Source organism: Pleurodeles waltl, chromosome 4_1, assembly GCF_031143425.1.
Source record: "Pleurodeles waltl isolate 20211129_DDA chromosome 4_1, aPleWal1.hap1.20221129, whole genome shotgun sequence".
Classification (NCBI taxonomy): Eukaryota; Metazoa; Chordata; class Amphibia; order Caudata; family Salamandridae; genus Pleurodeles; species Pleurodeles waltl.
The window spans coordinates 168,028,315-168,044,144 of NC_090442.1; the positions used below are offsets into that span (position 1 = coordinate 168,028,315).

At 46.8% G+C, this 15,830-nt stretch overlaps 1 protein-coding gene across 1 annotated transcript in view; it reads right to left on the reverse strand.

The window, feature by feature from the left end:
- Positions 1 to 15,830, reverse strand: part of AGK (acylglycerol kinase) — a 188,742-nt gene that overhangs the window by 118,362 nt on the left and 54,550 nt on the right. The window contains exons 4-6 of the mRNA XM_069227974.1: positions 6,730 to 6,805; positions 5,999 to 6,091; positions 2,534 to 2,566 (exon numbers count right to left, since the gene is read on the reverse strand). Coding sequence (XP_069084075.1) covers positions 2,534 to 2,566; positions 5,999 to 6,091; positions 6,730 to 6,805 — 202 coding nt within the window. The remainder of the gene's footprint in view (positions 1 to 2,533; positions 2,567 to 5,998; positions 6,092 to 6,729; positions 6,806 to 15,830) is intronic.

The window sequence follows — 15,830 nt, forward strand, 5'->3', positions numbered from 1 at the left end:
CTGTGCAGTGTGTGTAGTTGGTCTACGAGTGCCTGTCAATGGTACAATACGTTTTAGGACCCTGGGTTCCATTTTGCGAGACCCGGGTCTGCATAGAAAAACATGGAGAAGAGGCAGAGGAATCCTCAAAGGCAGATTTGTGTCGTGCTATATACATGTAAACTGGGTGGGACACACACTGGAGAAGGATGAGCCAGGCTTCCCCGTACACTCCAAAAGATGCTCTCTGATTCAGTCACAAGGAAGGGTTCTGGGCACATCGCAGGAAGGAGATGGGGCTAATAAGAGAATCATGAAGAAAAGGGCTTGGGTCCTGGGAGAATCTTCTAATACACGTATTACTGTGGCTAATATCTAGGCGCAAACTTTATAGTTACTTCCATGGTCTGTGTTGTGGGGCCTTCAGGTTTGGAGTCACTCCTGTGGTGAAAGACTGCTTTCAAGAGGAAGAAGGGAGCAGAGGAGTGGGGCACATCCCCTGACATAACCTTCAAAGATCCAGACTCTAAATCACATTTGGTGCCTGGGAAATAGACACCAAATGTGTTTGAAAACCCAAAACTTCTGCCAAGCAGCTAGATGGGCTGTGTGAGGAGGGGAAGCTCTGCAAGACTTCTGCCTATGACCAAACCTGTCTGCTAAAGTCTGCTAGTCTCCCTGCTGGGTAAGTAGACATCACCCAGGGTATCCAAGATCACCTGCCCTGGAGCCTGGGTGACCACTGTGTGCCTACTTGGCAAGACCAGTGTGTCCTGTGAGGAAGAGGAAAGCTTTGGGGGAAGCGAGGTCCAGTGGGGAATTCTGTCGGGCAGATTCTGCTTGCAAGGTTTGAGGAAATGTGTGCTACACCGGTAAGGTTGGACGAAGTCCGTGTGCAGCTGAGGATCGGCAACCTTATATGCCAGGTGTGGATGCCATGCAGATAGCTGCTGTGCTGAGCGGGTTGATGCCCGTGTATAGTATGGGCCAGGTGACCAATATGCCAGAGGGAGTCATCTGACCAAGCCAGAAGTATATACTGTTCCAGGGCATCATCAGAGGAGTGAGGCACTGTAGGAATCCCCACGCATCTACCCCCACACTAAGGATCAGCACCAGGAACTTCTCGTCCTCTTCCGCTCTGTCATGGGAGAGACCAAAATGACTTACCTGCAAGGAGGAACAGCAAGGAACCCTTGATCACCAGAGATGCGCGACCGTTTGAAAGGGAGATTGGGATCAGCGAGTGCAGCCATCCTGGGTCACGTGCATTGAACTCACCTAGACCAGCCGCTGCTGCTCTGACGCAAGCTCGGGAACTCAGGACACTGCCAGCCTGCAGGAGCGGGTAAGACTGAATTTGGGCCAGTAAGCCGTCTCAGGGAACTTGCTGGCTATAATAGAGTGTCCACGCTGGAACACTTTTGACTTTAGAACAGAGTCAGAGTGGAATCTTGAGATAGGGACTACTAGTGGGGCATACCCTGGATGCTGCAAATAGTGAAACTACTATCGCTAGAGAGAGGAGGAAGTGGGACAGGGAATCACAGAGGAAACTCTAGAGCCACGACCTCAGGGAAATTGATGCAGTTGTTTGTGAATGTCATTTTTCCTTTGTGTTGGTAGCAGTAGAAATATAATACTTCTTTCTCTTTTTCATAAAAGTGAGTATTTGGCTGGACAATGACTTATTGCTGCTGCTGCGCACATTTTGAGCTGTTAGTCTGTGTTCACGTCCTTCTTTCCACACCTTTCCACAATGGGAGCCTTGGTCTACTTGACCACATTACTACAGAGAGTCAAGTGCAGCTGAGGGTACTTGGTCCAGTTGCTCAGAATCCATGGGAGGTCAGCCACTGGGACATCATGAGTAAAAAGGCCTCTTCCCCCACGGTTGCACCCAGAAAACCCTTCTTGCCCCGTGGCCCTCTGAAAGGGGTTCTGACAGTATATCACTGGATAATCCTCTACACAAAAAAAAAAAACTCTAACCGTTTAGACAAAAATAGCTGATGATCTGAAAAGAGCAATGTCTTAAAGGATAATGACTATTAGGGTGTTAGGGTAGAGCATAGGAGGAATCAAAGCTGCAGCAATGCAATTTCGATCATAAAAAACCCTAATGTGAACTCATGAGTACTCATTAAAATGCTTGATGAGTGCTTAAACCGGTATTGTATCAACATGCAAATTGATTTCACATACACAAATCATTTTAAAAGAATATGTTATATCTAAGTTTGAGCAATCCTCCAGGGACACGTATATTGGTCTACGTGGGCTACAGCCAAACGACGCTTTCAAGATCACAAAGGACAGGAACGTACTGGCTCTCAAAGTGTATATCAAGAGACTTCACCTGCTGAAAATCCCAGGTAAAACGTGTACATCGAAATCCTGTATGTTTCCCCCAAAAACATGTGACCTGGAGTAGTTCGCCCTGCAGCAGTTACAGAATTTCTGGGCAATTCCAAGGACAGAGAGACAGAGGAGGTCTGAAATACCAGCTGTGTTTTGGCCACTTATAATGGATGACTAAAAGTGCAAACTTTACCTGATCAGCTTTTCGAAGAAGCCCCGTTACCACCTGAAATAATAACATTTCAAGGTTATTAATGCTTGAAATTTCTTAGAGATTAGACATTTGTAGCTTTACAGCTCCAAAGAATAACAGGCCATAATAAAGGATTTCAGCACACATCAACACCATTCCATCCTCACATGATGAGTTTACATGTTTCAATGCTTTAATTTGACATACATCTGAAACGGAGCCGATCGCACCCACTCAATACAGACATTTAGCAGAAAACCAGTAAATCTCTGAATACACCCAACCAACAAACATTAGAAATGGAGGTTGTTTCACTCAGCACAAGCATAATGATTCACCGAGTGAACACAGGATTTAAAGAACTTTGGGCCAGATGTAGGTATATTCCAATTTGCGACTTGCAAATTGCGAGTCAGAGCGACTCGCAATTTGCGAGTCGCAAATTGGAATGTAGGATGGTGTCCCTGACACCATCTGCGACTCGCAAGGGGGTCGCAAAGGCCCACCTCATTAATATTAATGAGGTGGGTCGCAATTTGCGACACCCCCTGTGAGACTCGCAGCACTCACAGGGATGGTGGCCTGCTGGAGACAGCAGACCACCATGTCTGTGACTGCTTTTAAATAAAGCAGTTTTTTTTTTGTAATGCAGCCCATTTTCCTTAAAGGAAAACGAGATGGATTACAAAACTAAAAATTGAAATGTTTTTGTTTGGACCACTGCCTGCTCTGGAATTTTTTTTTTAATGCCATTCACAAAGTGGAAGGAGTCCCATGGGGACCCCTTCCCTTTGGCGAATGGGTTAGCACCCATTTGAAATGGGTGCCAACTGCGATTGCTTTGCGACCGCGTTTACCGTCACAAAGCAATCTGGCATTGCACTGCGACTCGCAATTAGGAAGGGGACTCCCATTAGTTCCCAATGGTGGCCGGTCCCAGAGCCACAATGGTTGAGCTGAGCAATGGGCTGTCCTAGTATGGCGACTGATAGATTCCAGAGGGGACCAGTTTGTAACGATTGAAGCAATGGCTGCCTGATAGGACGGAGAGTGCTGCAAACCCTGAAATGGATAGTGGTACACTCATGAGACTGGAAATGCCTACTAACCATGCTCAACCTACCCACAGACAGAGAAGTGTGTTGGGGGTGGGTAGTTACCCCCACCCCCATTTGTAATTTTTTGTGACACGCAGGTGAATTGTGCAAGGATGACCTGGCCATACTTTCCTTACTACAGCAAAGAAAAAGTCAAGAGGTGAATGGCATTAAGACATTTAGAACTGTTATGGGAAAGGCGCTATACATAGCGCAAGCATCATGCTTAACTGGCGACTTGATTACTTCCTACATTAATATTCAGATTTGGGGCAAACAATGGATGGTGGAGGGGTAGCCAGAGTGCTTTCAGGACATGGGGATAAACACACATTAAAAACCCTGCTGTCTGATAGTGCAAGACTCTGGACTACTTTGAAGCACTTACAAAAGCCTACCACAGTGTTGGCACTGCAGCACCTACGTAGATGCCACTGATGGAGCACTCGGCTCATTAACACTTTTCCCCTGGAAAGTGATGATGGCAGTTTAGTACCCCAAGAACCTAGACATTTTTTAACAGAGTTCTCATATCCATACAAGACATGGGAAAATAAACTAGACTGAAATAGGGCACTACAGCGGAACAATGTGTAAGGAAGGAAACATTGGTGGGGACCCTGCTACACTAAATATGAACACACAAATTCTTCAACACTGCAGCTGATGGGGTAGTCTTTGCTGACTGCCTTTCTGAGCCTCAGAAGGAAGACTGCAGGAACCGCCTAGGACAGTTCTCAGAACTATTTGCTCTAGCACCTGGTCAGAACACATGGTGTGAACACACTATTGATACAGGGGAATGTTTGCCCATAAAAAGTAAAATCTATAGGCAACCTAACCATGTTAGAGACTGCATCAAAGCAGAAGTGCAAAAGATGCTGTACCTAGGAGTCATTGAGCACTCTGACAGCCCCTGTGCTAGCCCAGTGGTGTTGGTCCCAAAACCTCACTCTCAGAATGGAAAAAGGGAAATGAGGTTCTGTGCTGACTATAGAGGTTTCAACACTGTCACAAAGGCAGGTGTTCATCCTATCCCTAGAGCAGATGAGTTAATAGATACAGTGGCACCTGCCAAGTATCTTAGCACATTTGATTTGACTGCAGGATATTGGCAGACCAAATTATCAGATGATGGTAAATTAAAAAGACAGTATTTTCAACCAGTGGAGGGCATTATCACTTCACTGTGATGTCCTTTGGTCTGCAAAATGCACCTGCCACATTTCAGAGGCTGGTAAATACAGTCCTCCAAGGATTGGAAGCCTGTAGTGCAGCTTATCTATGTGATATAGCTGTCTTTAGCACCACCTGGAAGGATCACCTGGTCCACCTGTGGAATGTTTTGAAGGCTGAAAGGAGGCCTCACTATCAATGGCTCCAAGTGCCAGATAGGGCAGGGGAAGGTTGTATATCTGGGCCACCTGGTAGGTGGAGGCCAGATTCAACCACTACATGGGAAAATCCAAACTATTTTGGATTGGACTCCCCCACTACTCAAACTCAGGTGAGAGCCTTTCTAGGCCTCACTGGGTATTACAGGAGGTTCATTAAGAACTATGGATCCATTGTAGCCCCTCTTAATGACCTCACCTCAAAGAGAATGCCCAAGAAAGTCTTATAAACAGCTAGCGGTCAAAAAGCTTTTGAGGATCCTGAACAGGTCATGTGCTCTGTACCTATTTTAAGAAGTCCTGACTACTCCAAGCAGTTAATAGTTCATACGTATGTTTCTGAGGTAGGGGTTGGGATATCACAACTTAACACTGAGGGCAAGGACCAACCTGTAGCTTCAACAAGCAGAAGGTTGACCCCAAGGGAAAAGTGTTGGTGAGCCATAGAAAGGGAGGCCTTTGCTGTGGTCTGGGCACTGAAGAAGCTGAAGCCATACTTGTTTGGCACTCACTTCCTTGTTCATGCAGACCACTAGCCCCTTCTTTGGCTCAAGCAGATGAAAGGGGAAAATCCCAAACTGTTAAGGTGATCCATATCCCGACAGGGAATGGACTATACAATGGAATATAGACCTGGGAGTAAGCACTCTAATGCAGATGGACTCTCCAGATATTTCCACTTAGACAATGAAGACTCAACTGGACAAGGTTAGCCTTGTTGTCCTTCATTTTTATTTTTTTTGGGGGGTGAGGGGTAGAAGAGGGCCGGATTGTGTAGGAATGTACCCTCTTTCTTGGCATGATTTAGCAAACTTGAAGAACAAAAAGTGATGCAACCAGCAGGTTATTGTGAGGGAAATAGAATAGAGCCATTTGAAAGAATTATGTGGATTCTCCATCACTGCTGCATTCCACAGACACACAACAGACCACAATGCATCAATATCTCTTAATGTCTGGAGCCACACTCTCACCTCTTGCAAAGTTCCATCTCCACCAGCAACTATGATGAGGTCGGTCATTTCCAGCAGCTCTAGAAGCTTTTTTGCCTGTCCTTCATAATCTGTCTGAAAGATAGAGAGATCCAAATGTCACATCTCAAGCAGTGGGCTAGAAATGACAAAACCCCAAAGAGAAAGTCCATGCAGGAGATAAGAGGTTAGGTAAAGAGACAGGTCTTTCACTGGAATGCAATGGAGCTAGAGTAAAAGCGAATACAAGTCAAAAGGCACATGCCCCCCTGCAGGTCAGAATTATCTGCTATTACCAGGAGGATAACAAAACCTGCAGATCACAATATGACCCTCCCTCCCCCATGAATGCCACTGCTGGAAGGAAACTGCTCCAGAAAGGGCCTTTAACACTTCTTGTTTAGGAGTTTCAGGCAAACAGTTGTATAAATGGTTTTAATGCAAGGCAACAGCTTAAAATGTACTTAGAGTCTAAAGGGGGGCATAGAGATTGATCTATTAGACAAAGAACAAGATAAACCAACAAATTGAAATTCAATACTCAATCTGAAATAAAAGAAATAACCATAGCGTCTCCACCACCATTAATACACCTGGACAGATTATTTTATGGAATTAAAACAGTGGCATGAACCTTTGATGAGGATGCATCTGAACAGAGCATGGTAAGGTAGGGGGAAATTTGGGTAAAGCACTGGAGAATTAAAAAGTTGCCAGAGATTTATCATTCTTACCTTCACAATTGTTACATCCAGACCAGCCAAATGTAAAATCGGAGCAGCATTTTTTTCAAAAAGATTCCTTGCTTTCCTGGAGGAGAGAAATAACCCAGTGAGTATTACTAGAGCGAGAGGTGGCCTCCCATGGCGGGACATTTCCAGCCTGTCTGACTTTTTAGCATATTCGTGCTCTCAGAGGTGCAAAGGGGCATGCACTGGTGTCACTATGCTGCCTGTCTCCAGCCTTCATGAACTCTTATAACTAGGCTGTTGCCCTCCTACAAACAAGCTGCTACTGTGACCATTTGCCAGTCTAACTACCCCAGGCGCAGTGACATTATTATGATTTGAGAGCAATGGTAAAGGTCAACATTCTCCTGAATTAGGCTTTTCATTCATAGTTACAGAGGGAGGCTGCAGTTCCCCTAGCGGTCACCCTGCCTAGTCTCAGTAATGATCCTAGGGAGGTACACTTAAGTCACATGAGAGGTGTAGTCTCACTGCAGGATCCTTGGTAATGAATTCCTTTGCCCTTAAATTCTGCTCCCATAGACTGAATTAACATACTAATGTTTCTTCTGCCACTATGGAGATAAACAACCAAAGTCTTAGTGATAGCTTCATGTCACAGGTAGACCGCAATGCACACAAGATTAATTATCCTCCGAATCCAAAACGCAGCCAAAGACTTCAAACATACTCAAACAGAACCCTGAAATGTTAATTTCTGTTTTCTACTTTTGTGCCAGTAAAGGAACTGTGGTTACTGATTTAATCTTCTTCACCAACAAAAGAGCACAATGGAGGAGAGCCACTGTCCCAGCACTCAGGATTAACACATCTAGAAAAACACCACATGGCCTACGAATCACCATAACACCCCCACTGATTTCATCGCTGAAGCTACCATCTCCCCTTAGAACAACGGAAACATTCTCATTCAATCATCTAACATTCAATCATCAATTGTAACCTAAAGCTTTTTGATTAAATATTTGTGAGGATCACAAATATGATGTTGAGCGATGTCTCCATCTCATCCAAAAGCCTGTGGCTCCCCTCCTGCTCCTTGACGGAAGCACAGGCATCTTCCAGACCTCCCTCCAACGCATCACCTATGCCTCAGGACCAACACTGGGACCATTGCTGACAGCTCAAGATCACCCACTCCAAGAGAGGACTCTTGCCCTTTCCCTTTATCCCACCTATCTGACCTTCCCCCACCCTTAGCTCATAGAAGAACTAAAAACCACAGCGCAAGAAGGAAATAGCCTTAGCCTGGAGATATTCACGGATACTATGGTGCCTCCCTCGATCAGTTGGCACACCCTCCCCTACCTTGTCTGGTACCCAAGGGGCGACCCAATCGATCACTCCAGACTCCAATCTTTCAGTAGTAAATGCCCACGACACCGCTTGGTTGCAGGTGCTCTTAGGAGACCTCTTCCAAACCCTCTTCTTATCACCACCACCCTAGGGGACCCTCTCAAAACCATCATCCTCATATCATTTCCCCTATCACACCTATCAACTTCTTTGATCCTGCTGGTCTGTGGACCACTCCCTTCACCCCAGTTGGGGCACACACATCTACCGTCCCTAGGCCACGCGACAATCCCATAGGTACTGACTAAACCCCCTTCCCTGGAAAACAAAATCGCTGATCTCAGTCAAGACATTCAGTTAGTTAAAACCAATCTTCAGAAACTTATTCCTACAACCTCGAAGCTCTTGAAACTCAATCTGACCCCATGGGCTAACTGGACCCCACACACCATTCAACATAACTTACCCTAATCGGATGGCTGAACCACTCCTGCCATGGTACATCGTGCATTCAGAAATCTCCAAATCTGAACAGGAAAACTCAACCCCATCTCAATCCCATCTCCAGACCCCAGAGGGTTACAAACCACCTATCTGATGAGGACATTCACTCCCTTCTGTAACATTATACCACTATTAATAGGGATTTGTCACCCGCGCCAGTCACTAGCCAGACTATTCCCTTCAACCCACTTATAGAACCTAGTCTGACCTACAGAACTCTGAATGAGCACAATCTACTACAAGTTCTCATTCCACACCTTGAAGCTTTAGAAACCAAATCTCATCTCAGGTCTACAGTTCTCTACTGCAGGCAGGAGGTAAAACATGCAGCTGACATCTTGGATCTCATTCTCACACAAGACCCTGACCTCCTAATATTACTGAAATGTGTTTCAATGAGACCTCCTGACCTGCCCTGGACAATCTAGTCCCACACAACTATGACATCATCAGAGTGGACAGAAATGGAAGAGTTGGGGGGAGTGGGGGGTACCATGCATTTACCACTCCATGCTCATCCTGAAACATTCGCAAACTGTGGCATTGCCCTCCTGTGCATTCCTAGATATCGAAATATGAAGTAATGACAAGATAGTAGGTCAACGCCACACAACTTACCGACCCCCACCCCCCTGGGAAACAACCTACCTTTCACTGAACAAAAATAATGGAGACCACCTTCTCTAACTCAGATTAGCACACCAGCCATATCTTCCTCAGGGATTTCAACATACATTGGAATTGCTCTAAGGCCCTCATACTGAACACCTTCAAGGCCTTCTTCACGGACCTCAACCTTATCCAGTCATGTAGTGGTCCAACCAACAACAGAGGCTAGAGGCTGCTATGTAATCTTCTCTAAAGACAATACCATTCAACTTGAATGCAAAGTCACCTGTGATTAGTCAGACCACTACCTAATCTCCTTTCTCATCCTAGAAAATGCGGTGACCAGAAAGGGCTAACTTCTTAAACCTAGACATTATTCCAGCGACTTGAGAAATATTAATCTATTCAATGTAGCCTCTACTAGCAACAACATCCTACCGCCACAAACATGAATGATCTTACCGAACATTACATACAATCCGTGTCAGACATACTTGATACAATTGCTCCGAAGCAGCTAAAAATGAATACAGAGCCGACACTCCAAACCCTTGTTCAATGGCAGCATTAATGAGGAAAGACGTAACTTAATGCTTGCTTAGAGATTATGGTGAAGCTCTCCATCCAAAGCACATCTCAAGCACCCGAGGTTGACACAAAGCTCCTCCAACAAACACATCCGAAGAGCCAAAGCAGAATACTTTAGGGAGCAACTTGACAATGGCAAACACAGTCCCAAAAACTATTCCAAATCAAACAACAAGCAGTATGCAAATCTAACCAACACACGGTAGACCCCGAATCCTTACCAAGCCGCAAGAAATTCTCCACCTATTTCATTGAAAAGGCAAGGAGGACTGAATTACAACTGCATCATGCCTCACAGCTTCAGCTAACTCAGGTCCAGCTCAGTCTCCTACCTGTATAGAACCAGGCTGGATCCCATCCTTCTGGCTACACTACTAACAATGCTACTTGGAGTGCCTTCAAAATCCTGGATGAAGCCGCTTTACTCACAACATTAACAACAATAAAACCCTCCAGCCACTTCAATGATGCCCTACCTGTCAAGCTGAAACAACTTAGTCCTTCCATTCCACCTCTTTGGGCCAAGATTGTCAATGAATCTCTCTCAGGGCATGTTTCCTGATGGCTTAAAGCTATGGCACGTCACCCCTATTCTTTAAAAAAAAACACAAAATGCGGACCTGTCTGACCTCAACAACTAGCACCCTTAAAAATATATATATCAAAACAAATCCCTTTATGGGTTAGAGTGACGCATAAATTATGCAAAAAAGAAGAGAGAACTCTGGGTAGTTCCCAAGTTTAGGTGGAGAGCAGCTCTAGTAAGGATCACCCTGCAACACCAGCAACACTCTAGATTTGCTCACCTCAAATGTTTGTTTATCTAGCAAAGTTTTTAAGCATTGGATCAGCACAGTGCTATCCACCCCGAGCTAGATAGTGACAAAGTCTTTTGCCATTTGTACAGCAAAGTCTTTAAGCATAGGTTTGACACAGTGCCAACCTTGCCGTGTTGTAAAATGACAAAAGCCATTTACCACTCCAGGCACAGTATTACAGCTTTGGAGTGGTAAAGTACCATCCAAGCCAACCTGGAATGAGTAAAAGCAACTCCTGACACGTGTTTCGCTCTCATTAGACCTCATCAGAGAGGTTTAGCTTTGTCCAGACACAAGGGAGCACCCAGTATAGGTCAAAACAAATCCTTTTCAGGGTTAGAATGACGCATAAACTATGCAGAAAAGAAGAGAGAACTCGGGGTAGTTCCCAAGTTTAGGTGGAGAGCAGCTCTAGTAAGGATCACCCTGCAACACCAGCGACACTCTAGATTTGCTCACCTCAAAGGTGTCGCTGGTGTTGCAGGGTGATCCTTACTAGAGCTGCTCTCCACCTAAACTTGGGAACTACCCAGAGTTCTCTCTTCTTTTTTGTATGTATATATATATATATATTTCTTTATTGGCTTTTTCATTGTGATACAACAGAGATCAAAGCATCAGCAGATAAACCCTTAAAACTTAAAAACTTAAGTCAGCATATAGTTCGGCAATGATAACAAGAGGATATTATCTTCAGAAGATGGCATTATGTTAGAAAACATGACGAAGCATCTCAATGAACGAATGCAACCCAGCATGCTGTAACTCAAAGTGCAACCCCCAGCATAAGGAAGTGGGTCATGAACAAAATCTGCCCTGCAAGCATGAACAGAAAATGTACAACTTCAATTATGTGAACAAACTCTCTGGGAAACTGGGAACCTGAGGTGGCTGAGGAGGCCCTTTGTCATGGTTTATGCGTGAGCAGAGGGAAAGCAAAAGAAAGCATAAAGATAAGTGAGTGGGAGTGTCAGGGTGTCTTTGTGAGCAGTTAAGAGTAGAAGGGCTCCCTCTATGTCACCGGTCTCTAGGGCATCTAGAGGAAAGTCAGCCCATGTGCGCGAGAAGTACTAGTTCCGTATCTCAAAGGTCCCTTACGACAGATACCTTGGCAGCTAAGGCTCATATCAGAAGACCCCTGGTGGGTATAGCGGACTAGGCCTGTGGTATAGTGAGAGCATCCACTGTGTCTGGTAGCTTAAGCACGTAATTGTCCCATAAAGTGTCCACACTGTCTCTTCCCCTTGTGTGCGGATCTCGGGTCAATGCATCGGCCTCGGCCAATGTCCACTTAAGAACCACCCGTAGCCATCTATCAATCAAAGGCGGCTGTGCCGCCTTCCATGTCATGGCGATAAGTCGCTTGAAAAGGACAATAGCCATATCAGCTAATTTTAGGTAATGCTGAGGGCATTTCGTACGCTTAGTGACTCAGAGGACGCAGAGCAAGTAAACTAGCGGGAGCTGCATATTTATCACCATCAGTGTGTTCCATCACTTACACCCACACCCTTGTAAGTGTAGTGTCAGGGTACCCACAGCGAGGACACACTGTTGCCACCCCTGGAACATCCTATGAAGACTGTGTGGAGTAAGGTAGGTGAGATGTAAATAATTGATTTGGGTGAACTTCAAGCAAGTGTTACGAGACATCTGCTTTTACCTGCTCAAGCACCATCCTCTACTGTTTAGGCGTCAGAGCCGTCCTCAGACACGTCTCACCTCAGGGCTTGCTGAGGAGTGCAAGCTCTGCCTCAGCAGCTTGTAGCACCTCGTATAATACCGTGATGACATTTGTCTTAGGCCATACTTCCATATTCAATCCAGCCCATGATTCAGGGCCGGGGCCCGCAGCCCTACCACCCAGATGTTCCTGATCGACAGTGCTACAGCATTGTAGGTCAGAAACTGACCAGCTCCTAGATCATGGCAGTCTTACAAATCCTGAAAGGAACGCAGCTCCCCTTCTGTGTACAGGTCACCCACACAAGACAACCTGGCCTGCACCAGGGCACCGGGTCGTGTGCCGTCAGCAGAGCCCTCATCCCAGGCATACTCCAGAGTTGCAGTTGCGGGGTATAAGGTGGCATACCGCACCTCGGTTGGATGTATCTATTCCAGCACTGTTTGGCAATACACACCACTCTGCCCGCCCCCTGGGCTGGTCCACCAGATGTCAACAACCAGTCCAGTGGTTCTACTCCATTGAGTCCCTCTTTACCCAGTCCTCCCTCACGCAGTGGGTCCCCCACCAGCCAGAGCAAGGACCATTGCAATTGCGTAGCCACGAAGTACAACTCGAGATCTGGCAGCCCCATGCCCCCTTCCATCAGTGGGTGCTGGAGCGTCTCCGTATGGCCACTTGCTTACTCACTCTACCCCAGATTAAATCTGAGATGAGCCTTCCTAATTCAGCAAAGGCGGCCCTGGTAGGTATCACAGTAAAAAACACATAAAGTAGCTGCAGGAGTATCAGTATTTTTGCTATGGCTGTCGACCCATAGGGGACAAGGGCAAGCGCATGCAAAAGCCCAAAGATTGCACCAAGGACGTCAGAGCTCTGCCATGGTTACCGTCCAGGAGGTCCCTGTGTCGTATTGCCAAGGCAGCAGGGCAGATAGCGGTTCTGCTGCGTCCACACATTCTACCCTCTGTAGAGGAAAGACACAAGACTTTCCCTAGTTTACTCTGAGACATGTCATATCTCCAAAATGATCAAGGAGATCAAAAACAGCAGGCAGTCTCCTTCTATGATCCCTCTGATACACCAGAATGTTGTCTGTATATAGTGAGACTATGTGCCAGGTGGGACCCACTGCTACACCCCAAGGAGTGCCCCTTGCTTGCAACAAGGTGTCAAGGGGCTCCATGGTCAGGGCGAAGATAATGGGGGAGAGGGAACAGCCCTGACGGGTGCCCCTGCCTATGGCAAATTGACGTGATATGTGACATCCCGTTCACACCCTTGCATGTGGAGCCGTACACAGTAATCGCACCCATCCCAGGAACTCGGGCCCCATTTACAACCCTTCTATGACCAGCAGTAGATGTGACCAATCTGGGGCGTCAAAAGCTTTCTCAAAGTCCAGGGAGACCACAACAGGGAGGTTCCTCGACCCTGCAACCTCATTCATAATATGGCACAGCCTGCTTGTGTTGGATGAGGTGGCTCTGTGAGGGATAAATCAACACTGGTCAGGGTGATCAAGTGTCTGGAGGATCAGGAGCAAATGATTTACCAACACTTTAATTAAGATTTTATGGTCTACATTTAACATCAACAAAGGGGGATATGAACCCACCTCCAGGGAGTCCCTGCCCAACCTGGGCAACACCACTATAAGAGCTCTGGATTGCAGGTCTGGCAGCCTGCCCCGCTGATTTGCCTTCTCATACACTGCCAGCAATTTGCATGGCTATATGTAGTGCGTAAAATTACACCGGGAACCCATCTATACCCGGAACCTTATTATGCCCCATCTGGCATATTGCCACCTGTTATCTCTGCAAGTTCCTACAGCTGCAGGGGGGTTAAGCAGAGTCAGCAATGTAATTCTGTAGGTGATCTAGGCACGGATCGGGGACGGGAGGGAGAAGACACACTTTGTACAACGTCTCACAGATCGCCACCTGGAAGTTCACAACATCACCCATGGAAGTGCAGAATGCCCCTTGATAGTTCTAGGGACCTCAGACTGTAGTAGCCGCGCCAATGTGAGGCCCGGCTTGACCCCCTATGTGTGCTGGCAAGCTAAGTATGCCTTATAGTCAAGATGCTGCAGGCCTCCCCTCCCTTTACTGACTTTGCAAGTTTTGCACCCGTGCCTCTAATGAAATCACCGCCTCCGTTTTAGGTGGCTCGGATCTGCTTCTCTAGTGTCAATACACTCCCCCCACAAAGTCTTAATGCAATGTCCCCTCATAACAACTTTCATGGCATCCCACTCAGTGTCCTTGGATCCCGTGGAACCCTTGTTCTCCTCAAAATAACAGAGCAAGTAGGCACAAATAGTCTCCCCATATGCCGCATTCAGAAGTGCCTCAGTCTGAAAGCGTCAGCTCAGTATCGGTGCTCTATCCTTCACCAAGTGAACGGACACCATGAGTGGGCTAAGGTCTGATAGCGTCCTCCCCAAATATACAGAGATCTGTTCTCAGGCCAGAGTTCTGCACTGCAGAAAATATAGGCCCTCATTATGACTTTGGCGGTCTTTTTGTAAGACCGCCAAAGCCGTGGGCGCAAAAAGACCGTCCACCATAGTACTGCAGGAATTCTGCCACATTTTGGGCAGAAATCCTGCAGTAGTCGTGCTAGCGGGCGAAGGTGCATGGGTGGTTCCCCCACCGGCCCTGCCCTGCCAGAAGGACTCCACCAGCTGTATTATGACCTGTGTCCTAAGGGTGGAGCGTTGCGGCGGTGGAAGCGCCCGTTCCCTGCTGGACGACCTCCTCGCCAGATAGGGTAAGTCTGGTGTCCGACAGGGGAGGGGGGTGGAAGAGTTGGGGGTGTTCTGTGTGCATGTGCGAGTGGGTGTTTGAATGTGTGTGAATGTGTGTGTGAGTGCGTGTGTGTATGCGTGTGTGTGTGTGTGTTTGTTTGGGGGTGTGTGTGTGTGGGGGGTGTATGGGTGTGTGTATGGGCATGCGTGGTTGAATGCGTGTATGAATGTTGAAGTCAATGCGTGTATGGATGCATGTGAGTGAAAGCGTGTATTTCAGTGTTGGTTAAATGTGTGTATGCGGGGTGTGTGGGTGTCTGTGTGCGTGTGCATGTAAGCGGTGGGAGGGGGGGCGCTGTACCTGAAAAGGAGGAGGGGAGAAGGGGATGCTGTACCTGGGGGGAGGAGGGAAGTTCTGAAGCCAGCTCATAATACCGCTGGCGGTCTTCATTGGACCGCCGGGTCGGAGGTGCTCATTTGCGGCCCGGCTGCTCCAAACGCCCTGGCGGTCTGAGCGGGGATGTGGCGGGTTGGCAGAGGCCAACCGGCCACACTCATAATGTGGCGGTCTTCATTGCCAGCCTGTCGGCAATGAGACCACCACCGTCATAATGAGGGCCATATTCTAGTAAAGTATAGTATAAATGAATTAATACATTTATTGTGCAGTTAATTAAAACCTCGACAATGCTACAGAAAAAGAAAAGAAAAAAAGACAGAACAAAAAACGTTTAGTAAGAACTGGCGAGCCCTTATGCTGCTAAATATGGTTAAAACAATTTTAAAACGTTTTTTAGGCCAATGTGGTACCCCCAGGATGGTATGAAAATGA